The sequence below is a fragment of the Prionailurus bengalensis genome, chromosome D4, assembly GCF_016509475.1.
Source record: "Prionailurus bengalensis isolate Pbe53 chromosome D4, Fcat_Pben_1.1_paternal_pri, whole genome shotgun sequence".
Lineage (NCBI taxonomy): Eukaryota > Metazoa > Chordata > Mammalia > Carnivora > Felidae > Prionailurus > Prionailurus bengalensis.
In genome coordinates, this window is record NC_057359.1 from 40006627 (window position 1) to 40032663 (window position 26037).

At 41.3% G+C, this 26037-nt stretch overlaps 1 protein-coding gene across 8 annotated transcripts in view; it reads right to left on the reverse strand.

The window, feature by feature from the left end:
* Positions 1-26037, reverse strand: part of FREM1 (FRAS1 related extracellular matrix 1) — a 166185-nt gene that overhangs the window by 17373 nt on the left and 122775 nt on the right. For 7 of the 8 annotated variants that reach the window (XM_043566605.1, XM_043566603.1, XM_043566602.1 and 4 more), the window contains 5 exons: positions 22324-22525; positions 21454-21598; positions 11082-11211; positions 7901-7973; positions 1242-1391 (listed from right to left, as the gene is read on the reverse strand). In XM_043566605.1, the coding sequence (XP_043422540.1) occupies positions 1242-1391; positions 7901-7973; positions 11082-11211; positions 21454-21598; positions 22324-22525 (700 nt within the window). Of the gene's footprint in view, positions 1-1241; positions 1392-7900; positions 7974-11081; positions 11212-21453; positions 21599-22323; positions 22526-26037 lie in introns of those variants that run through there. The other variant, XM_043566606.1, reaches the window with a different exon arrangement.

The window sequence follows — 26037 nt, forward strand, 5'->3', positions numbered from 1 at the left end:
GGTCATGATATCATGGTTCGTGAGTTCAAGTCCTGCGTCAGGCTTTGTGCTGACAGCTCAGAGCCCGAACCTGTTTCAGATTCTGTGATTCCCTCTCTCTCTCTGCCCCTCTCCCGCTCATGCTCTCTCTCTATCTCTCTCTCAAAAATAAAATATTAAAAAATTTTTAAAATAATACAATAAATAAAAATGAGCATTCAGCTGTCACGGAACAAATATCCAATAAACCTTATTGGAGCTACTTCTATGGGAAACATTCCCAATAAGTATGACAAAAACCTAAACCCAGAACCCTCATGTGGATATTTTATACTTCATGTCTAAAGCGTGGAGTTCACGTATTGTATGTACTTCCTGTGAACAGAAAATTCTATTGAAAAACAAGTGAATTTGGCAATGAAGATGGTGGGAAAAGATGTTGTGGAAACATGAGTATTATAAAGGGAAGACGATAATGTCTATATTTTATTATAGGATGAGAAAGAACAGGAGAGAGCGGATTTCAGGTAAGGAAAACATACCATGGGGCATGACAGGTGTAAAATCAGGGGTCTAAGTCTGCGCATGGTAACTGGACACTTGTCAAATGCTAAATAGACACGTAAGTAGAAAGGGTTTGGCAGGAAGAAAAAAATCAGAGCAGCAAGGACTGTGCTTGGTCTTTATTTTATTTAGTTCACAGGTCGTTCTTTTGCATATACTATCCAGGACCTATTTTGGCTCTGCACTCCAAGGTTATTCATTAATATTCTCCAGCTGCTCCTGAATCCCCTAGCCAGCTGCACCTTTCACGTCTATTTTTCTCCAATTCCTTCCTCTCTTAGAATTTTCCTGGTCACACTACAGTGGGGGCTCAGATTTTAGGCATTAAGAGCTCTCTTTCACAGAGGAAGATAATTACAGCCCTACAAACTCTGGGGGAAAATAATTGTCGATAGATTCTCACCAACATTGTTTCCCCCTCGGTGAGAACAACAAACGGGTAGGAGAAAAAAAAAAAAAAAAACAACAACAACTACGGCACTGACTTGTTGCCTTTCTCAAACGAGAGTTCTTAGCGGGACGAAAACCACATGAAGCAGAAAGCAGAATAAAGGGCCTGCAACACGACTGAGGTTGCTTTCTTGACAAGAAATTAAGCATTCTGATTTGAAGGCGTTATCAGGCACACTGGCTGTTGAAAGCCAGCAGCCAGAGCGCCAGGACCGCTCCTGATTTCGAGATGAGGATCAAAAGAATACCTCCTTTTGAGTCCAAAATTTTCACTGCCGCTTTTGTCTTTATGCCAAGAACTGCATTCACAGGGGAGTTGAGAATTACTTCAAAGACCTCATCATCTTCCTCTAATCCGTCATAGGTAATTGCTATATTCCACATCTTAGTTGACATTCCTACAAGAAGTAAACATTTTAATTACTCTTTAATTGCTATTTCAATCACCTAGGTGTCAGAGAAATATATTAATTAACATGTCTACAGCGAGGCTGCAGTAGCCCGAGTGAGCTATTGTACTGCTCCCGACACACTGAGGTCCTGCTGTTCTCCCAAATAATATTAAAAGACCACATTTGTTCCTGGACAATGATGATTCCGTTTCAATGCAAACACTGTAACAAAAAAAGTGAGCCGCGTTAGGCAAGGGATGAACAACAACAACAAAAAAAATGGTTAGTCGATGAGATCCAAGGCTTATTTCCCCTCCCCCCCGCCCCCGACCTGCCCCTTCTCTTCTTAGGAATAAACAAGCACTGCAATCTTAAAACCTTAATGGTTCCAAAAATCTTAAGAGGTTGGTACAGACAGTTAAAAGTGATTATTGGATGGTACTTCACACTATTCATGGAACCCTTGAAATGATTGATTTCTGAAGACAGCTGCCTCTATCGGCTGCTCCGCTTCCTGAGGTCCTTCTAGCCCACAAATGCTTTTTCTAATGATGTAATACTCAGTATTTGATATCCTCCTAGAGAGTATTTATGGGCTGGGGGTTTTAGAAATAGAGCCAATGTTGTTGTTGTTGTTGTTGTTGTTGTTGTTGTTGTTGTTTTCCCTCTCTGTCTGCCTCTGCTCATGGAGTTACAATCAAGCTCGGTTCACAGTAGCTTTGTGAACTTAATCCCAAACAGTTTGGAACTGTCATTCTGTCACCGCTAAGGTGGGATGCAAAGGAGCCCCAGAAACACGAAATACGAAAGCGGGAAGAATCTTGTGAGACTGTCTAATCCTGACCAGTTTCCATGACATGGGTTACAGGGTCTCCCCCTTTAGTTTATTTAGAAGAAAAAATGGTGGGCGCCTGGGTGGCTCAGTCGGTTAAGCGTCCGACTTCGGCTCAGGTCATGATCTCACGGTCCGTGAGATCGAGCCCCGCGTCGGGCTCTGTGCTGACAGCTCAGAGCCTGGAGCCTGTTTCAGATTCTGTGTCTCCCTCTCTCTCTGACCCTCCCCCATTCATGCTCTGTCTCTCTCTATCTCAAAAAAATAAATAAATAAACGTTAGAAAAAAATTTTTTTTAATAAAAAAAAAAAGAAGAAAAAATGGTGGGAGGAGCTAACAAAAGAAAAAGTACTGTTCAGTAGAGAAAGGAGGCTAAAGGTTAAGGGGAAAAAAAGATAACAAATTTATGGTTTAACCTTCCAGGACTAAGTTTTGAAAACTTGACTCTGTGGCATTTACTCATTGGCTACGTGAGGACTCTTATTCCCATAAACCCATCTATATAAGCAGTCAAACTTTTTTTTTTTTCCTAGCCTTCTCTTCCGAACATCTGGATTCTTGTCTTCCTGTAGATGGTTTGCTGCAGATTTATGCCTCTCGTTTGGTCCATCTATAGGACAGCCACCTGTTTGAAGGTCGTGTCACCTACAGATTTAAGGATCTAATCAAAGTTTCCTCAATCCCCCAGCAGAATTCAATGGAAAGAGGAAACTGTTCACCCATCCTACTCTTGGCTGCCCTTAGAGGGGGGAAAGAATTAAGTGTATTTGAAATAATTTTATTTAAAAAAAAAAACCCAAGCTGACAGCCAATTTCAGTTTTCCATACCAACTGATTCATAAATCAATTACTTTCGTGATCTTTGCAAAAACAGAAGTTGAAACACCTAACATAAAATACTATAGAATTCCCACCTCATGGACGGATTAAATCAACCTATCACAATGTACATTTTTGTCTCTATCGTGTACTTACCTTTGCTTTAGCTGCTATGGAGAATACCAGAGGTACGACATCGGCAAGCCCTGACATAAAGGATTAAAATCTCTTTGAGGAGACAAGATGTAAATGTCAGAAAAGTCCATTGTTCAAGGCTATGTATGATTAGCGGCCAAAAGATACAGGATGGATGGTAAATACTAAATGCATGTGGGCTCCCGAGTTGGTAGGTTTGGGAGGGAGGAAGTGGGAAAACAGCGCAAGCAAAGGCAGGAAGGTAGCAAAGGCCTTGAACGGGGAAGGCTGAGCAAATTAGCTGGCTGGAAGGGAGGTCACGCCAGGCACTAGGAGGGCAGCAACGGCGGGATGTAGCCAGAAGGCAGAGAGCCCTGGACACCAAGTGGCTGCATTCAGACTTTCAGCCATAGGCAACAGGGAAGGCCCTTGAAAACGAATGTCTTAGAAAAATGAATCCGAGTGTTACGCAAAAAGATTTAGGAGCCCAGGAAGACGGGCAAAGAGGCTAGAAGTGGGGAGACCACAGAGGCAGCTGTTGTAATAAACCTGGCATGAAGGGATAAGAGACCAGACAGTGAAGAAAGAATATAAATACTGAGAATTTTAATATTTAACGTTTATTTATTTTGGGGACAGAGAGAGACAGAGCATGAACGGGGGAGGGGCAGAGAGAGAGGGAGACACAGAATCGGAAACAGGCTCCAGGCTCTGAGCCATCAGCCCAGAGCCTGATGCGGGGCTCGAACTCACGGACTGTGAGATCGTGACCTGGCTGAAGTCGGACGCTTAACCGACTGCGCCACCCAGGCGCCCCGAGAATTTTAATATTCAAAGAACTGTTTTGACTCTCAAAACCCCAAAAGTCAAGCATTATTCAAATAAAAGTCCAATAACAACAACAAAGAATTCCAAGTCCCGACCAATTGCCTCTTATTTTAAGAATCATGTTTTGGGGCGCCTGGGTGGCGCAGTCGGTTAAGCGTCCGACTTCAGCCAGGTCACGATCTCTCGGTCCGTGAGTTCGAGCCCCGCGTCAGGCTCTGGGCTGATGGCTCAGAGCCTGGAGCCTGTTTCCGATTCTGTGTCTCCCTCTCTCTCTGCCCCTCCCCCGTTCATGCTCTGTCTCTCTCTGTCCCAAAAATAAATTAAAAAAAAAAAAAAAAAAAGAATCATGTTTTAAAAACATTATAGTACCCCTTTTACCTCCCCCCCTCCCCCACCCCCACACAAAAACCTGAACATTGTTCTATGACCTTATGGAGTAGAACCAGATGGTTAGAGAAAATCTATTCCAAATTTCATTTAAGTACTTTCTGATTGGTTTGCTTGCATTTCAATTTTGTTTCTATGCCTACCAGGTGTGCACATAGAACCAACTTTTCTAGGTTAATGAGATTGGAAGTAAGAACTTTCTGGGTTTTTCTTTTTCCTTCCTCTCCCATTTTCAAGGTGCAAAGTAGTTGTTAAACCACTGAGATTATAAGCAATTTCAGAAGGCTTGAACCGGCCTCCTGTTCCCATAAAACAAAAGGCGTTGAAGAAAAGGTGTCATTTTATGCAGACACACACTTTACAGAGTAGGGCCATTACTGGATACTTGCCTGCAAAGCGGATTTTACGATGGAAAGACATTTGCTCAATGTTTTTTAGTAAATGCCATGTTAGAGATCTGTTCCTTTGGAAAACATTTTGACTCTTAGGAATGACTTAGTCATTCAATCAGGAAAGCAGCAAACCTTTCAAGAACACATACTTGAAAGGAAAACAATCTTTTCCTTAAGAGTATTTACACTTCTAATCAAGATCAGCCACAATAGCCGAATGCTAAATCAGCAGAATTAGCTTTGGGTTCAGTACAATGGCAGCAAGGCATAGCTCACCAGTCTCAACAATGACCCCGTTTCTCTCCACCCCCTCCTAAAAATTCTCAAACCTTCCAATAGCCCACCAATTTTGATTTTTCACTCTGTTTCTTCGCCCTTCATAGAGGCTGCTGTTTTTAAGCAAACGAGCAGATTGCTTTGGGCATGGGGGTGGGGAATGGGGATGGGGACACCAGAGCCAGAAGAGGCAAGGATTAACAATATGGGAGTGGGGGAGCCTGGGTGGCTCATTCGGTTGTGCGCCTGACCTCAGCTCAGGCCGTGATCTCACCGCTCGTGGGTTCGAGCCCCGCGTCAGGCTCTGTGCTGACAGCTCAGAGCCGGGAGCCTGCTTCAGATTCTGTGTCTCCCTCTCCCTCTGTCCTTCCCCTGTTCACACTCTGTCTCTCTCTCAAAATAAATAAACATTAAAAAAAATTAAAGAAAAAACCAATATGGGAGTATATAAACATTTCTAGGACCTGTGAACATAGGGAACTTTGAAATGTTCTAAAGCAAGCCTTCAGTTTATGAAACCATTTCTGGCTAATAAATTCTAAAACGATGAACGGGCAAAGATTGTTTCTTTCTAACTTACAAGATTTTTTTTCTTAACATGTCTAAATAATCCCCAAATAATTGACCAGTTAGATGCTCCAGAAGCCTAGTATCTACTCACAAAAGCATGTAAACTCTTCTAGACAAATCAGTATTTGTCTTATCCAGTGGAACCTCTGAGAGGTTCCCCTAAACGTGATACTTTTTAGTTCCTATCAATCGCAACAGAGTACCCGGCAAGGCTGCTCAAACTCCACTAAAAGCCAGAATCACTCCAGATCTCGAGACAAACGGACCTCAAATAATAAAGATGACATATAACAACGACTCTTGGCTCTCAGAAAGTGGAAAAGTTGTAGGGGTGCCTGGGTAGCTCATTGGGTTAAGCATCCCATTCTTGATTTTGGCTCAGGTCATGATCCCAGAGTTGTAGGATCAAGTCCCATACCAGGCTCAAGAGTGGAGTCTGCTTGAGATTCTCTCTCTCCCTCTCTGCCACCTGCCGCCTGCCCCCCCCCCCGCCCCCACACTTTTTTTTCTCTCTCAAAATAAATAAATCTTTTTTTTTTTTTTTTAGTGAAAGGCTGGAACTCCCTTAACATGAAGTACAAAATGGGAATACACAGAGCAATTGCCCCAAATCCTTTCATCTTAGGGTTGACCAGAACCTAAGAGCCTGTGGCCACCTGTGGGTAAACATCAGATACATAATGGAAGCAGCTCTTCTACCAAGTAGGTCACTTGAAGAACAAACTTACGCAAGTCAAACTTAAATATCACAGGAAGGAGGCCAACGCGACATCTGGGTTGTTTCATGTCAAATTTAAGGTTCATTGCTATAGGTTGAGTTGGGTCGCTCAAAATCTGTATGTTGAAATCCTAATTCCTAGTACTTCAGGATGTGACCTTATTTGGAAAAAAGCTCATTACAGATGTAACTGTCAAGATAAAGTCACACTAGAGTGGGCCTCTAATCCATTGTGATTGATTTCCCCATAAAGAGGGGAAATTTGGACACAGACACATACACGAGGACGCCATGTTGGGGACAAGGGCAGAGACTGGTGTGGATTCCGCAGAAGCCAAGGAATGCCAATGACCAGCAAGTCACCAGAGCGTGGAAGACAGGCATGGGGCAGATTCTCTCTCACAGCCCCCAGAAGGAATCAACCCCACTGACAACTTGTTCTTGAACTTATAGCCTCCAGAACTGTGAGAAAATAAATTTCTGTTTCTAAGTTACCATGTTTGTGATACTTAGTAAGGGCAGCCTTAGCAAACTAGTCACAAACCATCATGCTACTTGTGGCGAACTGCAGAAAGGCATTTCTTTTCTATGTTTACTATTAAGGTTGTCAGTTCCGGAGCAGGGATGATATTCAGGCCATTTTGTTCTGCCTTTGCTTGAAACAGTATGTGTCAGTGGCAAGACAATGGCACGGGTCTTGACTTGGTGGAATGTTCTCGGAGGGCAGAACACCTCCTCTGCAGGAGAGCACCAAGCCACGAGCCCTGGCTGCTTCTCAAGGCGCTTTCCATTTGCCCCTGGACAGGTGATGCATGCCCATCCCAGACGAGAGGGAAAGAGAGAGAACCATGCGGTACAGTGAAGGAGAGTTACCCGCCCCTTCTGCAGAGGCCAGGGAAGGAAGGTGTTGGTCCAGCTTTAGTGCTTTAGGCACAGCTCACCCTGAAGTCCCCTTCTCCTTCTTCTTCTACTTGCTCAGAATACCACCTCCTCTGGGAAGTCTTCCAGGATTCCCCTCAACCAGAACAATGGCTCCTCCTTTGGGTCCCAATGTACTATCAGGGAGTTGTTTTCACGGCTCTATTTCCCACACGATAGAATGCCTTTAAGAGTCGGCACCATATTTTTATATCCCCTTTTGCACCTAGCAAAATTTTTCCACAGATTTAAACAAAGTATGTGCTATCTAATGAATCTTCCCCGCAATCTCCTCAAAGCAACCTATTCCAAGAGAAATCATGTAGAAATGGCCTCATGTGAATATGACATTCTGAAAATTTCCATCACAATATGAGGCTATTTCAGCTTTGGGTTAGGACTCTAAATAATTTTTTTAATGATTTTCTGGATTTTTTGGATATTTGCCTGGATATTTTCTTTGTATTCGTTATGAGTTTTCTTCTCATTTTAAACGAATATTCACTTGTGATTAAGTGAAACACGAAGGGCAAAACCTCAAGGCCAAACTGATCTCTCTTGCAGGGGCTGAAGTAAGTCCCCATAATCTCCACACATTCTTACAAAAAACAGGAAACAAACTATAGACACGAAATGTACCTGGGTCAAACTGAATCAGTTTAGACGGAGTCAGAGTGAAGTCTTTTCCAACTGTAGCGGACACTTGCTTGACCTTAAGAGGGAAAAAAACATCCTTTTTTAAGAAAAATAAATATTATTTTAATAGAGAACCATCTAGTCTCGTATCATAACAGATTAAATTCATGCCTTTTTTTTTTTTTTTTTTTTTTTTTAGGGAGGCTCTATGCCCAACCTGGGGCTTGAACTCATGACCCCAGGATCAAGAGTCGCATGCTCTACTGACTGAGCCAGCCGGGTGCCCTTAAATTCATGCTCTTAAGTCTGTTTTTAACATAAGGGCTTTTTAAAAATTCTAATCAACCATTTTAGATCTAGGCTACATGGATCTTCCTTAAAGTTAACTTTTTTCTTAGACTAATATCAACGGAAGTGAAAGTAAAGCTTTTTTTTCTTTTTTTCTTCTCGCTTCTTTCTAAACGATTTGGTCTTTGGAGAAAGCAACATAAACTTTAAACAATATTTTTCTCTTTGTTACGAGTATCCATTTATTACCTTACCTTCCTCCTACCCCAACCTGGCTTTGAAATAGTGCCTGGGAGGGAAGGGGGGCGGGGAGAAGTAGCACCAGACAAGTAGCTGTGAGGTACCCTACGAGCTCCAGGGCACTGAGTGACTTTGACAGGTTGAACCGAAACAGGCCTCGTCCATTCTCCTGTCTGGGTGAAACCATCTCACTTCACAGAAGTGAATGAAAGCTCCACGGGGATGACAGACCTGGTGAACAGCCACGCAAAATCAATCCGCACGCAGGACTGAGGGTTTTCGAGGCTCCATGAAGTAAGTTGTTAATGACAACAACAACAACAACAAAAATTGCTCTAAAGAGACTACTTACTGATCTCCTGTTCCCCACTCCTAGGGCTTAAAACCAGAGGGGATTTAGGGCTCTCAAGTCAGGACCTTATCTTCTCCCAGAGGGAGCCGAAATATGTGTTAAGAAGAGTGTCCTTGGCGAGTTTGAAAAAGGTCATCGGAGGGGCGCCTGGGTGGCGCAGTCGGTTAAGCGTCCGACTTCAGCCAGGTCACGATCTCGCGGTCCGGGAGTTCGAGCCCCGTGTCGGGCTCTGGGCTGATGGCTCAGAGCCTGGAGCCTGTTTCCGATTCTGTGTCTCCCTCTCTCTCTGCCCCTCCCCCGTTCATGCTCTGTCTCTCTCTGTCCCAAAAATAAATAAAAAACGTTGAAAAAAAAAATTAAAAAAAAAAAAAAAAGAAAAAGAAAAAGGTCATCGGATGAGAACCCTGCGTAAGCACAACAAGCAGCTGTTACCTTGCACTCTTTTAGACATTTAAGATGGCCCAGAAAGGGAGTTACTATATTTCCTCACTTTCCAACAAAGAAATCAAGTGCACAATTGCAAACTTAAAAGTTCCCATTTTTTCTGGCTTTAGATCCTACCTCCATTTGTAATCAAAGGCCCCGAGATCTGCTAATGGGTCTGCAGCGGAAACGTTTTGCTGAAGAGGGTACTTCCTCCCAGGCTTCCATTTGTTCTTGGCCTACGATGCCAAGGCTCTTCCTGAACCACCTTTCGTTGCGAAAAGGCAGCCCATCGTTCTCCTGTATCCACCATAGGCTGGAAGTTACATATCCGTGCACACGCAAGTACTTAGTATTTACCACCACTGGGTTTGCAGAATCCGATGTGGGAAAAGGAATGGTCTGAGGCAAGGTGGTCGGAGCAATGATCTCGGTGAAGGCGCACAATTCGAACCAGCGCAAACAACACAGGGGAGAGCGCTTTCTCTTTCTCTGCTTCTGGTCAAGACGCCAGTAAGCACCTGGGCTCTAGGTAGAGCTGTCCCTGGAGGCTCAGGGCTGTGTTTGATGAAGGCCTGGCCACTCAGCTGGCAGGCTCACGGTGTGCATTCAGCTTCGGGAGACAAAAGGTTCCCTGTCACGCCACATATGTTCTTTCTACCTGGCAAGGTGAATGGTATATGGCCCAAAACTCTAGACTCGAGCATATGGTGTGGTCTGTAGAAGACCAAAGCGTTATTAGAAAACCGTTCGGACAGATTTCTTTTTGTGTGAACAATCTGGAAAGATAAATACCAAATGTGGATATGGTAGAATTTAGGTGCACAAGGTTCTGAGGGTGATTTGAATTGATTATTGTAATTGAGATTTAACTGAGATGACCATTTTTTTTCCCCCAAAAGCTAATATCACTCACTGCCCTTTTCAGGAGATTGAGGAGCAGTATTCAAAGCTCATTTCCATTGTTAGTTTGTGAAAGCTTTTCAAGCTGCCATTCTCTTGAAGTGGTATTGTGATGGCAACTCCTAAAAAAAAAAAAATTCCTTCAATTCTAGACGTCTTTGGTTGTGCTCCATGGTCCGTGTCTATGGAAAGCAATAGCAAGTTGACTAATCAGTCTAAAAGTGATTACTGAGTATCCTTTATATCTCAGAGGCCTGGATTGATAAATGTTCTCTTAATTTTGACTTGGGTGACTCTTTTTTATTTTTGAGAGAGAAAAGCTCATGAAAGTGCAGGAGAAGGGCCCAGGAGGAGAGAGAGAGAGAGAGAGAGAGAGAGAGAGAAGGAGAGAGGGAGACATTCCAAGCAGGCTCCAGGCTCAGCATGGAGGTTAACGCGGGCTTGATCCCATGACCTTGGGATCATGACCTGAACTGAAATCAAGAGTCGGATGCTCAACTGACTGAGCCACCTAGGCGCCCCAACCTGGGTGACTCTTAAGTTTGTCCCTTGATTTTCCTCATCCACTGAGACCACACGAAGCGATCCTGGTGCATACTAAGAGAAAGCCATTTGGGGGCTGAAATGTGGTCTGGAGACCTCATTGAATGTCTTACATGCAGGGTTTCTTTTCCAAAGCAGAGCTTGGCCAGGGTTCACTAGGTTGGATCCATCTCCCTATAAAATCAAACTTCAGGTCTTAGTAACCAGATTTAAAAATTAAAAGTGAGTTAGAAATTCCTTATCCAGGAGCTAATGAAGTTAGATAAAAGGTGGAAGGACAAGGAGATGTTTGATGTAGAATCTCCAAAATAAACGTGGCAATCCTGCAATTTGAAATCTCCTTGGTTACTCTGGTTTTCTCTTTAAGAAAATCATGAAAGGCACCAACCACCAACCCAAGTTTTAGCCTGGAAGTTTATATTTTAGACTTGTTACCTTTACACTCACGAAGGCTGAGTCCATGGAATATCCCCTTCTGGTAATTTCTAAGGATAATATGCCCACAGTCTCACAGACCTCATATTCCGCCTGTGACCATTCAATATGAGACCACTTCAGTTCCAAGCTGTGCATGAAAGGAAAAGAAAAGAGAAAATAATTTTTAAAAATGCATAGTAAATGCCAGTAGGGATCTTCTGATTGGTAGGAGACGGAACTCATGGTGGGAGGTTCCTCTCATGGTGACAGACGTGGTTCATCAACGTATAACAGTGTTAAAAATTCCTTACACTTACTTGATACCTTTTAGTTCAAAAAGAAATTTCACTAACAATCTCATCTGATGCTTACAACAAATGCCATGAGGCAGAAAGAGTAAATGTTAGAATTCTATTTTACAAATGCAGAAACTAAGGTTAAGAAGCTGTCAGAGGTCCCCCAGTTATTAATGACAAGAAAGGGACTCAACCCTGAGTGCTCTGAAGGGAAATAAACCAGCAGTTGTGAAGTTCAAGGAGACATTCTTTTTTTCTTTCTTTCTTTTTTTTTTTTTCCAGGAAAGGCCACTGATAGGAAATCTTCTCTCTTATTTTTTGGCCCTCATTAGTACATCAAGAACTGCTCCAGATGCATATCTCTGAACTTAGGTTCAGTTTAATAACCTGTTATCTTTCAGGATGTGCCCAGGAATTACAATGTGCATGGGTTTTATAACCACTATCTATTCCTTCTTCTGTGCATATAAAAGGACTGACATGTAGCTTGGATGCAACTGAATAAACCTGATAACCAGGGGTGGTCTTTTTCCCACAAGAGATTTAGTGATCGCAACATTGGATGGGAGCTGTCTACTTTACACCTCATAATACATAGAGAATTTTTTTCTTTTCTTTTTTTCTTTTTTTCAGAAAAGAAAACCAAGCTTAAGAGAGGTTAAATAATCAGCTTAAAGGCAAAAAGCTACGACAAAGCTAATAGATGGCAGAGTTGAAATCTCCAGCCTACATCTGAAGCCAAATGTTCCATTCCTTCTGTACCACTCTTCTTCCCAGTTGAAGTCCTTCATGACTCCTGTTGCTTGAGCTCAAGCAGAGGAATACAATTTTATCCCTACATTTCCCTTTTTGAGGTGAGAAGATGTGAAGTTGGTTACCTAAACATTTCTCTCCAAACGTGTTCTTACCTTTTGCACCCCTGCAACCTTCAGCCATATAAGACACAAGCAATCTTCACTATCATCATTTAACACACTTCATTACTTTTGTTTCTTTCTTTTCCCTTTCATTATACATTTTCAAAACCCTCAGTGCTTGCCTTACTGTATTCTCAATCTTCCAACTAGATGTAGGCTCTTTATTCTAGATTTCTAAATGTATTTTTTTTTTTTTACAATTTTTTCCTGCAGAACTAGAAATCCTGGGTGCCACCATGTAGGGCATGGAGTCTCCAAATTCCACAGAGTTCTTCAGGCTTTCCTGGGGACCATTCATATTAAAGAGTAAGTGTATCCCCTCATAACCTCTTCATGTCTTTGCACCAATCATGTGTCACAGTTACATACTCTAAGTGAACCAGCAAGATAAATTCAATAGCACTGTCTCTTACTCCAAGGACAAGGGGCCAGTGGGACAAGGTAGTGTGGGAGCATGGAATTATGGGAGAGGTTCATAAATCTATATGAACATACATGTTTATTCAGTCAGTACATAAATTTATTGTCACTGGCTTGCTGGTCTTCATAAAATTTTGACGTGAAAACAGAATCCTCATATTAGAAATATTTGGGATCTTCATGGGTTTTTGATGTAACTGATTTCAAATCTGGCATGGAACAGTCAAGAAGTAAAGAAATAAATGGCTATGCTTAAAGAATCACAAGATTGGGGGGTGGGGAGAGGGAAAAGTGGGTGATGGGCATTGAGGAGGGCACTTGTTGGGATGAGCCTTGGGTGTTGTATGGAAACCAATTTGACAATAAATTACGTTAAAAAAATAAAAATAAAAGAACCAGAAGATAACAAGTGACAAGAATATGACAAATGCCATAAAAATCACATATTGCCAAGAATCCTTAAGGACCCCGCTAAATGAGAAGGGGGGAAAATCAACAAGATGGATTGAAGGAAAGGACAGAAAGATGAAACAGGAAGGGAAGAAAAGCAATGGGAATGAGTGAAATAGATAAATACAATGAATTTCAGCTAAGTCTCAATAAGGTTTAAATGAGTTTCAACGTCCAATCTTCAGAGAATCCATCTACTGCTAATATGAACCACGACAAGCAAAAATTCATCAACGTCACTCTGCAGATCCAGGCGACCTCAAAGCCTAAAGCTAAATGTAATTTTGATTGCTGATCTAGATCCATAAAGGGACCACAAAGAGTGCTGTTCAGCTTCAATGCACGAAGGGCTTTGGTGTTTGGGAAAGTGTGCACATTTCCCTGATGCACGATTAGAAAGTTGCATACTGCTTACAGGATAACGTTGTCATCACACACTGTTCTAGTTTTATTTTCCTCACTATAAATAATAAAGACCCATTGAAAAGCCATGAAATGTAAGCCACGCTATATGCCTTCCAGAAAAATATTTAAATCACAAAGCACATGCATACCTACAGGATATGTGCAACACATGTTTTGAATGTGTTTGGTTTTTGCAGTACTGACTTTGAAGATCTTTCTATTGCTGAGACTTGCTTAAATTCTACACAAACACCTAAAAGAAAAGAGACGCAGTCAATCACTTAGGAATTCTCCCTGTGAGAAGCCACATAGCTGTATGCTGGGCATCATGTAGATAACCAGATGCAGGAGCCCACGAGAGAAATTTGGAAAGCTCTGGATGTGTAGGTGTTCTCTAGACAAGAGTTGGGTCAGATCTTCACATTTTAACGATCCCTTCCTTCTCCTATTGCCATTGGGCAAAGCTCAATCTAAGGTCAGAAATGAAGTTTATGGACTCACTTTATGTGAGACCATATGGCAATCATTTCAAGTCAGTTAGCAAGAAGTGAGAATTCCTTAATTCCCTAGGTCATGGTTTCTCAACTTGGAGACCATTGACATTGGGACCTGATAGTAACTGAGGTTGTTCTGTGCATTGTACGATGGTTAGAATCATCCCTGACCTCTGCCTGCTAGATGCAGTCACATCGGCCCCTCCAATCAAAACTGTTTCCAGAAATTTCCAAATGTCCCTTAGGGGTAAATCATCCTCAGTTGAGAAACACTCCCCTCAGTGATTGTGGGGTACTTATCACAATAAGAAATTTGATATAACGTGGAAACTGAATTTGAATTTCCAACAACCACTACTGTGAGTGGAAGACCTAGGATGCAACAGTAGAGATTAAACCAGATTATAAATCATGAGGCTTCTGGTCCCTCTACCGTGCACAGCAGGATCTTGAAGTGCAGCATGAGACAGCTGTCTTGCTTTGTTTAGGTTCCCATCTCCATTCTTAAGCCTCTTCTTATTGTTTTACTTTGGCACATACTTTAAATTTACATATTGCCTTGTTATATTTTACATACACATGTAAGCAGTGATATGGTTATAAATATCTTAACAATGGCCTCTCCAGAGGGAAGAGGGATGTGTGTGTGTGTGTGTGTGTGTGTGTGTGTAGTATAATACTGATTTAATGATGTATAGGACATAATTTATAAGTAATAGTATTAAATAATAGTATTAGATATACTATACTTTTAATTATAGATCTCACATAGTTGATTCTCAGATAACATTTTTGTTGATTTTCCCCTAATTTTTGGTATGAAAAGCCATTTAGGCACCCAATTTATTTTTTTTCAGATAGTTAGCATTTTATTTTATTTTTTTTAATGTGAAATTTATTGTCAAATTGGTTTCCATGCAACACCCAGTGTTCATCCCAACCCCTCCCTCCCACCCCCCATCAACCCTCAGTTTAAGAGACTCTTGAAAATTGAGATTAAACACCCAGTTTAAAGTCAATCCATCCCCAAAGTCTGGCATCTATGATCCCCTTTATCCTGACCAATTTTCCAAAGTAGTCATTTTCCAAAGTAGTATCATACAGGCCATACTACCTAATTTGTTTAGATATGAACATATTTGTTTAGTATGTGCCTAAGTAAACAGAGGCCTCGGGTTCACTGATACAGTCCCAAGTCCCCTGGAGAATGACCAGAAAATAGTAAGTGCTCAATAGATATTTGTTAAGTGAAGGAAGGAATTTTTTTACCCACTGTTTCCCAGGCCAAGTTGACCCCTGAAACCTTTTTTCTCCCCAGCCCTATTAACTGATGCTAAATCATAAAATTTGAAAAAAAAATCTAGGATAGATGATCCTCACATGTTCTTTCTGGCCCTTACTCTGGATTCTTTAGCTATTCTTGCATTTTATAAGAGTATTGAGAAAGATAGCGTTGATAAAAGAACATTCTATCATAAAGAATGATTGCTTAACACACATCTACGGTATTTCTAAGGTATGTGCATGATTCTCAACATTTGGCAATGTCTGGAGGCAGCTTTGATTGTCACGACTGGGAAGGGGGTGATGGTGGTGTTTAGTGGGTAGAGACCAAGGATGCTGTAAACATCCTACAATACACAGGACGCCCTGCCTGCCCGCAGCTCTCCCCTAGTCCATGGCAAAGAATTATCTTACCCAAATTCTCGATAGTGTTGCAGTAAAGTAAAAATATATGTATATTTTCTGATATTTTGCGGCTGCTTGACTCATTTACATGAAGGAACAATGAACTGCAAGAACCACTTGGGATTAAAACCCCAGTTTGGGATCTGGGACATTAATCTAGGTTAACAAGAGTGTGGGAAAAAGGTACTTAGCTGCTCTATGCCTCAGTTTCCTCACTTCCCAAAGTAAATAATGATGAGTCTGTACTTCAAAGGGCCTTAATGGATACTCATTAAGTATTTTGAGTTTCTCAGTGAAAGGTTTTACAGAAGCGAAAATTGTGAGTAAATTATTCTTACGAGTAGCTCTTCATTTATAATCAAGTAGCATATGACTTAAGAAAACTGAAAGGTTAAAAAATATTTTTCCAAGTGTTCTAAGGCTTATCAATTCAAAGAGGATGCTATTAATCTCCATAATCTAATGCTATGAACACCTGTGTTTCTGATGCTGTCTTTCTCTCGTGGTAATGGGAAAACGGTGTTTAGCCAGGAGGCAGGATAGTGAGTACCCTAAACCAGTGCTTCGGAGTCAGACACATCTTGCAACCACTTATTAGTGTGTGATTATGGTCAGTTACCTAGTCTCTCTAGGCCTCCATTTGTAATCCGTTTAAAAGCAGGAGAATGATACTCCTGTGAAACGATGAAAATTAAAATTCATTAGTATGTATAAAGCACCTGTACACAGTGGGTGCTTAATAAGTGCCATTTTTTTCCCTTCCCTTCCTCTGCGCGTTCTTAGATCTACCGGGAGGCAAATACTTTAACTCCTGGCTTGCAGGTATAATGTGAAATCTTTACCTAGCACATAGTTTCAACCTCTTCCCCCACAAGGTGTTTCATAAAAGTTGCTAAAACGTTGCAGGGTGCGCCTGTTAGAAATTCTTTTTCGGTTTGATCTCTTTGTCCTTTCTCTTTTGAAGCCAAGAATGAATAAGGGTAGCCAGAGGGAGAAGAAGAATCCGTCCTTGGAATCATGCAGCAGCTGGAGAAGCAGCCCAGAGTTATGCAGAACTTCAGCCTGGGTCAACTTTTCTTTTTAAGTTCACTTTTTTTTCCCCCCATGAAAGAGGTCAATGTAGAAGATGTGTTAAGAAACTGCCTCGGTCAGAAGTTGGCTGCACCTGTGGGCTGCAAGGGTGTTTTTGAGGAACAGAGCGAGACCTTGTTAGCTGAGCTTGGGAGCTCTGCAGACCATCCTGAGATTGGGGCAGGGCTAGAAGACAGGTATGACGTGTGAGTCATGCCAAGGCACGAGCCAATGAGATGGGCACTCACTTTGAGGTCGTGAGGTCAGAGTTCACTTTCAGCTCTGCCGCTCATTCATTTAGCGACTTGTGGCCAATTACTTAAATGCGTGGAGCCTAATTTCCTTATCACCCTCAGAGGACTGTATTTTGCAGATTAAATTAGACAACATATGGGAAAGCACCTAGCACTGTGCCTGAAATTTAGGCACTTAGCCAAATCGAAATCTTTATGCAAATTTCCATGGGTTTTAGTGTTATGAAATGATTGCTATTTACGATAAAATGTCTCCCAATTGTATCCCATGTGAAATTTGTTCCGTGAGCTATTCTGGGGTGGGGTGGTGGTAGTTCTATAGTCAAATCAAGTGGAGATATGCTGTATAATATTTCCCTGTTTGGAGACTCCCACTCCATACAAGCATCTCCGCAATTCTAGGTTGTGATGCAGTTAAACAGCATATAAACTAGCTAGCCAGCTAGCCACAACTTGATCAAGACTTCCTAATGCCTTTTTTTAAATTGCATTTTCACCTTATTTTTTTTAAGTTTGTTTATTTACTTATTTATTTTATTTATTTATTTAGAGCAAGCATGTGCATGCAAGCAGGGGAGAGGCAGAGAGAGAGGGAGGGAAAGAATCCCAAGCAGGCTCCACTCTGTCAGTCCAGAGTCCTATGTGGGGCTCAATGCGGAGCTGATCCCAAAGACCATGAGACCGTGACCTGAGCTGAAACCGAGTCAGGCGCTTAACTGCCTGAGCCACCCAGGCGCCCCATCCTAACACCTTTTCTAATGGAATATCTAATGACCCTTCATTATTGATATTCTATAGAAATGTTGCAATAGCAGTCAAGATCCTGAACAATCCCACTGAACATGGGTCCTTCTTGGTTTTTGTAAAAGAGCCTCCTTTCTGCTCCAGATTGCACCGGTGGTCCCTTTAGCTTTATTACAGAAGGTTTTCACCCCCTCCAAATGCATGGAATATTAATCTATTAATCCTGTCTCAGCCAAACAAGAACACGAAATTACACAAGACTTAGCTTAGTCATTCATAAGCATATTGACTGTTTACTTTGTGAATCATGATACTTCTTCAAACAATCAATCTCGTACTCATATGAATGAACAACAGCAATCACCACTGCAAGTCACATTTGTCAAGGACTTTAAAGATGCAAGATGCTCTCACATGCTTTATCTCATTTGTTTCTCTAAATAAATCGTGGTATTGGCCCTCATTTGACAGATGAGATAACTAAGGCTTGCACGATCACCTAGGTCAATGGCATAGCCAAAGCTCAAGCCCTGTTGTTTTGTTCTTTGGCTCCAAGTGTGGTGCCTTATTGTTTGTTATCTATATCGTAATTCCCATTGGGTTGGACATGGACTGCACATTAATATTGATAGCTGTAATTTATTTTAAAAAAAAAAGCTAAAACTTAAAGTCCTTAACGAGTAAGTATTACTTCCTTCTTGTTGCCTGGGTGGCCAATGACTAGAGAAAAGAAGGAAGACAAATTTGCTGCTCCTTTCCCAATAGACCAGTTTAGCAGACTTGTTAAGAGTGGGGAAGGGGCGCCTGGGTGGCTCAGTCGGTTAAGCGTCCGACTTCAGCTCAGGTCACGATCTTGCGGTCTGCGAGTTCGAGCCCCGTGTCGGGCTCTGGGGTGATGGCTCAGAGCCTGGAGCCTGCTTCCGATTCTGTGTCCCCTTCTCTCTCTGCCCCTCCCCTGCCTGCGTTCTGTCTTTCAAAAATGAATAAATGTTAAAGAAAAATTAAAGAGTGGGCCAGAAGTTCTTTAGTACAATGAAGGAAACCATGGACTCTAGAGCATTCTTCCTGGGTCTGAATCCCAGCTCCTTCACTAATTAGTTACATGAGCTTTGAAAAGTCACCTCCCATCAATGTGCTTTAGTTTTCACACCTATTGATTCTGGATTATGATGGTACCTAACTCCTAGGTGGTTGTGACGTTAAAATGAAGAGTAAGGGAATAGAGCAGAAAACAACTGTATTGCAAATGCCTATAACATACATTGTACATGTAACTATGTTCTTGCAGGCTGCTTTGGAAAGACAGATAACTACTCACAAAATTGTTTCTTACTGGAATAATATGCTTCTTGTTCCAAAAACATCTACTTCCAAATGAGGTAAGGGACAGCTATGCCATTCACAAATTATGAACATAAATTCACAGTAATTTCTACCCTCCCTACCACTCTAAAGAAAGCAATGTGATATGTGTCAAAAGCAAATCAAAATTACTTCTGGGTTCACCCTTGGTAGGCACATTTTATATCATCTTGTTCCACTGGTTCCCATCATTTCAAGCTGAAATAGAAATATCTTCAGCAAGGTACATGAAAACATATCACAGAAGCAGGAATCTATCTAAAATAGCCTCGATTAAGATTATAAATTCTTCTGTGATTCTCCTATGAATTTGAGAATTATTTTAAAACACAAATCATCTTCAAAAGCAGTGTCCTTAGTAACCTTGAGGAATGAAAAGGGCGCGTAGTTGAAACAATATCAATCTAGCACCACTTTGGGAGAAAAAAAAAATCGTCAGCCATGCTATGCTGACAGGTGGAGGAATAGGGGTCAGCATTCGGTCAACAGCAAGTCTGATCAATACTCCTGTTCTTTAGTCATACTATTAAAAAGCAGGCAGGGCGCTGGGGTGGCCTGAGTTCGAGCCCCGCTTCGAGCTGTGTGCCAACAGCTCAGAGCCTGGAGCCTGCTTCGGATTCTGTGTCTCTCTCTGTCTCTGCCCCTCCCCCACCCCTCAAAAATAAACATTAAAAAATAATAATAATAAATTTTTAAAAAGTGTGTGCTTTAAAAAATAAAGAAAATAAAAATAAAATAAAAAGCAAATATAGGAGCCCCTGGCTGATTCAGCCAGAAGAACGTGTGACTCTTGATCTCAGGGTCTTGAGTTTAAGCTCCATGTTGGGTGTATAGAGTACTTAAGTAAATAAATATTTTTTTTTAATAAAAGCAAATGTAATCAATTTATTAATGATTTTGGAACAGGGTTTTTTTTTTTTTTTCATTTTCTTGAGAATTAGAAGACATTTGTCTGAAATTGCAATTAGGTAATATATTTCCTATAAGGATGGTAATGCCAAGGAATTGTTTCTTTCGGACAAGATCAGTTTAATGGGTGGTGGTCATCCATTTGAAGTTTATAACCTCATGATTATATTTTCATGTCAGGGCCCACGTTTTCCTTCTTCATGCCTATTTCCCAGCTTCTGCTACTGTGAACCTGGCATATAATAGCCACTCAATAAAAATCTGGGAAGGTTGTAAATCTGGGCAGGTACTTTATATCAGGGCCATGCAGGTGGGACTCTGGGAATGAATTTTGTTAAGGGAATGCGTTTTTCTAACAATGACTATAGAGACCTCTGCTGGCAACAATTGGAACTACAATCCAGGGTCAGAAAAAGTAAGAATGGAAACCAGAGATGCGAATTTGTTTTCTCTCTGTCTATATTCTGACATAAAAAGCCCATAAGGGGGCTATACCAGCTTAGTCATGTAGTTTGATTAGATGGCAGCAAATACAGAAACTAGGATAAATAAGCGACTTTTCTGTAAGGTGACTGGGAAGAGTGTCAAAATTCAAAAGAAAAACACAGCACAAGGAGAATTGGACTATAATTAACCTTTCTGTGATTTTCTGCTAGCTGGTAAGCTATTCAAGGTCTACACTCAAGAGAAGTTTAGAACAGGGGCCCCGTCAGAAATATTACAATAGTCACTCATCTTGTAATTGTGAGGATTTGTTACTCTGATGGTTGTACGTTCTGTACGTTTCTAAGCGTCACTACTTGTCTATTTTCCCCTTTACGCTGTCTTCATCTTACCTGCGATAGGTTTATTAGCTTAAAGATGCAGTCACAAGTAATCATTTGGATTTTTCGTTTCTTTGGAAGGGAAGAGACGTTTTGCTAACACTTCCTGACTACCCCATTCTTCCTGCTGTAGGTATTTTAGAAGATTCTGGTTACTAACACAGTCCTAGAGTGACCTCTTGCTGCACGATTTGTACATGAGCCTGCAAACTCAGTCCTGAATGTCAGTGAATTGTCAAGACAGAAACTTCTGTGTGTGTGTGTGTGTGTGTGTGTGTGTGTGTGTGTAGAAGTGTAAGCATTTACATGAGTCACATGAATGAGCCAGCACTATATAACTTAAATTTCTAATATTCTCATATTCTGTAAGACTACTGGCTTTCCTATTATCACCCATGAGAAAGAAAATTCTTTCTCCAAAATAAATTCTGTGGGCTTCTAAAATGGCCTGTCCATTGATCTTCATATTTTGTTTGAAGAAGAATATTTCACATTCATAATCAGATACATTCTGGACATTATATACAGGACCACTGAACAAGCAAAATAATTTACATTTGAGGAGCGGCAGAGTTCCCTGTGGGGTCCATGATTTGAAATTCCAGGATATCTGAATTAACTTCCAAAGATGGGTTTAGGATGTAAAGAATGGTCTTACTGTTTAAGTCCTTTTGGATAAATTTCTCGTGGATAAATTCACCTATAAAAAAGAAATGAGTACATTTCACAGGGATTCAAACAAAACGTTAAATAAAAGTTGATAAATTGTATGCCCATTTTAAGCACAGCTTTAAAAACAGCCAAAGTATACATTTTTAAAGAAATGAACATTACGGCAAGTATCTTAAAACTCATATGCAATAAAATTATATTAGGCTTTAAATTTTACTTTGGCTCAGAAATATTGTCTTAAAGAAAATACAAAAAATAGGGGAGAGTAGGAAGATACAGCAATAAAATCTCAAATTCTGTGCCATTATTTTTAGTGACACATTTTGATCATTGTCTTCATGAAGCAAAATAATATACAATCCTGGAGAAACCATCCTACCCCCTCCCAATTTTACTTCTTTGTTTCGTGAACTGATATCATTTAGAACTCCCGATTAAAAAATATTACTCACAGATATGAATTTGGTCCTGACACTCTGTGTTCCTCTGACTATATTACAATCTGGCTGATATAAAGAATTATAAACAATAAACAGCTGCATATCAGTACTTGGTTCTCCCACTCAAGATGAATTTAGGGAAGCTCAGCCTCAAACCCTCTTTAGCACCGATATTGATTTACAAACTGCATCTATCAGTAAGCCCTGGGGAGTGTTTACCAAATGGGCCGACACGTAATTAAATTACTCTCTCGCGTTGCCAGCTACTGGGTATTTTAAGAGGAGCGATTACAAGGATCAGGGAAGGCAGTACCTGTTGTTGTGTCCTCCAGATGTCCGTGTTGGGGGCCTCGTAGAATTTTAAAGATGATCAGATCGTCATCAGTGTCAGGGTCTGTTGCCTTCAACACATGGGAAGTGAGGTAAATCCCATAACAGCCATTTTTCAGGAGCCCCACTTGAGAAGGGGAGTACAAGTGTGTGATATGGGGGGCTGTTTTGTCCAACTGGTCAACCTGGATAGTCAATAATTACATACGCTTTTAGACAAAGCTTTCTCATCTCCAAGCAACATAGGATCTTAATAGTCAACAATGATAATCTACCCCAAATTTCAGATGATTTATCCTCCTCATTTGTTCATTTCTGCTAAAGGCTGGCTTGTTCACAATATCCTCAGTAAATATCATAGTGCCTGGAGCAGAGGCTAACTTTCCATTATAAACTTTGACTCAGCTTTGTGAATTGTCCATTGTCTGACTCTCCTATTAGGACATAAGCTCCCAGGGGCGCCTGGGTGGCGCAGTCGGTTAAGCGTCCGACTTCAGCCAGGTCATGATCTCGCGGTCCGTGAGTTCGAGCCCCGCGTCAGGCTCTGGGCTGATGGCTCAGAGCCTGGAGCCTGTTTCTGATTCTGTGTCTCCCTCTCTCTCTGCCCCTCCCCAGTTCATGCTCTGTCTCTCTCTGTCCCAAAAATAAATAAACGTTGAAAAAAAAAATTAAAAAAAAAAAAAAAAAAAAAAAAAAAAAGACATAAGCTCCCTGATGGCAGACGTTATGTCTCCACCCGTACCCGCACCCCCTGCATTCCCTGCACCTGGCACAGTGCCTGAACCATGACAGCAGCTCAAGGAATATTTGTTGACTGAATACATGAAAATTGACCTGAGAATTGCAAACGTAAAGTTAGCTCCACAGGAGGAATTTTGGATTTTCCCAGCACTTGGCGATATACAGAAATAAGGTTATAAAGATACACATAAGGATATGCATCACGAATGCACTGAACATTTTTGGGGGGCACATCTTTGTTCAAATGGCAAAAAATGTGGTGTGAAAACTAGAAATACTTAGAAAAAAATGAAAGGTGATTGTTATTATTAATGTTTATTTATTTTTGAGAGAGACACACAGAGTGCGAGCAGGGGAGGGTCAGAGAGAGGGAGATACAGAATCTGAAGCAGGCTCCAGGCTCTGAGCTGTCAGCACAGAGCCCGACGCAGGGCTTGAACTCATGAACTGTGACACTGTGACCTGAGCCAAAGCCAGACGCTTCACTGACTGAGCCACGCAGGCACTCTGAAAGGTGCTTACTTATAGGCATTTGCATATTTGTTCCACTGAGGACGAGAACCAGGCAACTGAACAGGTAGACTCCATTTAGGAAGATAGCGAAGGGGCAATGACCTACGAGTGAAAGAGGTGGATAGGTTCAAACACTCCTTCAGGTATGGAATGAAGCTCGGACCCTCTTGCAAACAACCGTTGTAGGTTAGGGAAGGAGCAAGTTCGAAGCAATTAGCACAGTTCACCACTGATACCAAACAACAGGTACAGGAACACGATCTCCTAGCCAGTGAATTATCAACTTCACTTACCCAAAAAGGATACTATTGTAAATCTTCGTTCACCCTAGCAAAGTAAAGAATAAATGCCGTGACAAGACTCTCTATTTTGTGTTCAGTATGATATAATAAGCTATCATTCAGCTATTTTAAAAAACAGAGGTAGAAGGAACTGATAATAAGCAATTTCCACAACTTAGTGTCAACTGGTAAACAAACAAAAAACCAGTAAGTTGCAGAATAAGAGATGACTGTAATACCATTTGTGTTCACGTATATGTTCATACAGACATAGGCAAAATTCGGTAAGCATTTACTTGTACAAACCTGTTTTAAACATTTAAAAAAAATTTTTTTTAACGTTTATTTATTTTTGAGACAGAGAGAGACAGAGCACGAATGGGGGAGGGACAGAGAGAGAGGGAGACACAGAATCAGAAGCAGGCTCCAGGCTCTGAGCCACCAGCCCAGAGCCCGACGTGGGGCTCAAACTCACGGACCGCGAGATCGTGACCTGAGCTGAAGTTGGACGCTTAACTGACTGAGCCACGCAGGCACCCCAAAACATTTTTTTTAATTGGGTGGGGGAAATACCATGCTTCATGGTGTATTTCTACATGGAGTTTTGTAACAATCAAGTATTTTTTTTTCCTCTCAGGTTGGCAAGGTTTTTTTTTTTTTATTATTAACAAAAATAATCAGGGGCACCGGGGTAGCTCAGTTGGTTAAGCCTCCGACTTCAGCTCAGGTCGTGATGTCACAGTTTGTGGGTTTGAGCCCCAGGTCGGGCTCTGTGCTGGCACCTTCAGAAAGCTGGAGTCTGCTTCGGATTCTGTGTCTTTGTCTCTCTCTGCTCTTCCCCCGCTCGCACTCTGTCTCTGTCTCTCTCTGTCTCTCTCTCAAAAATAAATAAACATTAAACATTCTTCAAAAAATAATCATACATCATGTTGGTAACTACTTGGGGAAATAGTCATTTTTGTATTTTGCGGGTAGTGGTGCAAATTAGTGAAAATTTTCTGTAGAGAAATTTGGCATAGGTATATATTAAAAATGTACATATACTTTGATCCAAAACTTTCACTTTCTTGAGTATGTCCTGTAGAAATGATTAGATTTATACAAAAATGTGTGTATATATTCACTAAAGTATAATTTTTAGTAGCAATTTTGAAAATCCACAAAACAGAAGTCCAACAGAAGATTTATAAACCATCTCTACCTGTCACTGAGTGCTATTCAACCTTTAAAAATTATGTTTTCGAGAAAGATCTAATAACATTAGGAAATTTTTGTAACATAAGGAAGAGTGGATACAGGCAATATGCTTGACAGGAAATGCAGTATCCTTCAGAGAAAAAGTGCACAAGCGGGGGAGGGGCAGAGGGAGAGAGAAAGAGTCCTAAGCAGGCTCCCCGCTCAGCATGGAGCCTGATGCAGGGCTCCATCCCACGACCCTGGGATCACGACCTGAGTGGAAATCAAGAGTCAGACACTCAACTGACTGAGCCACCCAGGTGCCTCATAAAATTAGTTATCTTTGAGTGGTATGATTGTGAAGGATTTTTTTTTTTTGTCCCTTTCTGTAGCTCATGAATTCTTTATAATAAACAATTACTTTATAAACAAAAGAAGCAACAACAATTTCCAAAAGATACAGTCATTCCCTTCTCCTAAAAAGTGCGGACAACAACCTCAGAGTTATGCACTGGGGTAGGAGGTGGGCGGGTCAAATCATGATCATGGCCTTTTGGGGGGAGAAACTCCTATAATGAGGATGGCCAGTGGGAGGGACGGTCAATGGCAGACAAGGAAAAGTAAAAATACTTGAAGCCATGTAAGAAATCCTCAACATTATAACCAGCTGAGTGTAGATGTGGTTTTTTTTTTTAATATATTTTCTGCAAAAACAGAGGTGTTACAAAAGGAATAAATGCCTGTTGTGATCATTTGTTTTAAAAAAATATATTAATATTTGGGGAGCCTGGGTGGCTCAGTTGGTCAAGCATCCGATTCTAGATTTTGGCTCAGGTCATGGTCTCACAGTTGTGGGTCTGAGCCCCACAATGGGCTCCACGTTGGCAGTGTGGAACCTGTTTGGTATTCTCTCTCCCTCTCTCTGTCCCCCCCCCCCACCTAGCTCTCTCTGTCTCTTTCAAAGTAAATAAATAAACTTAAAAAAA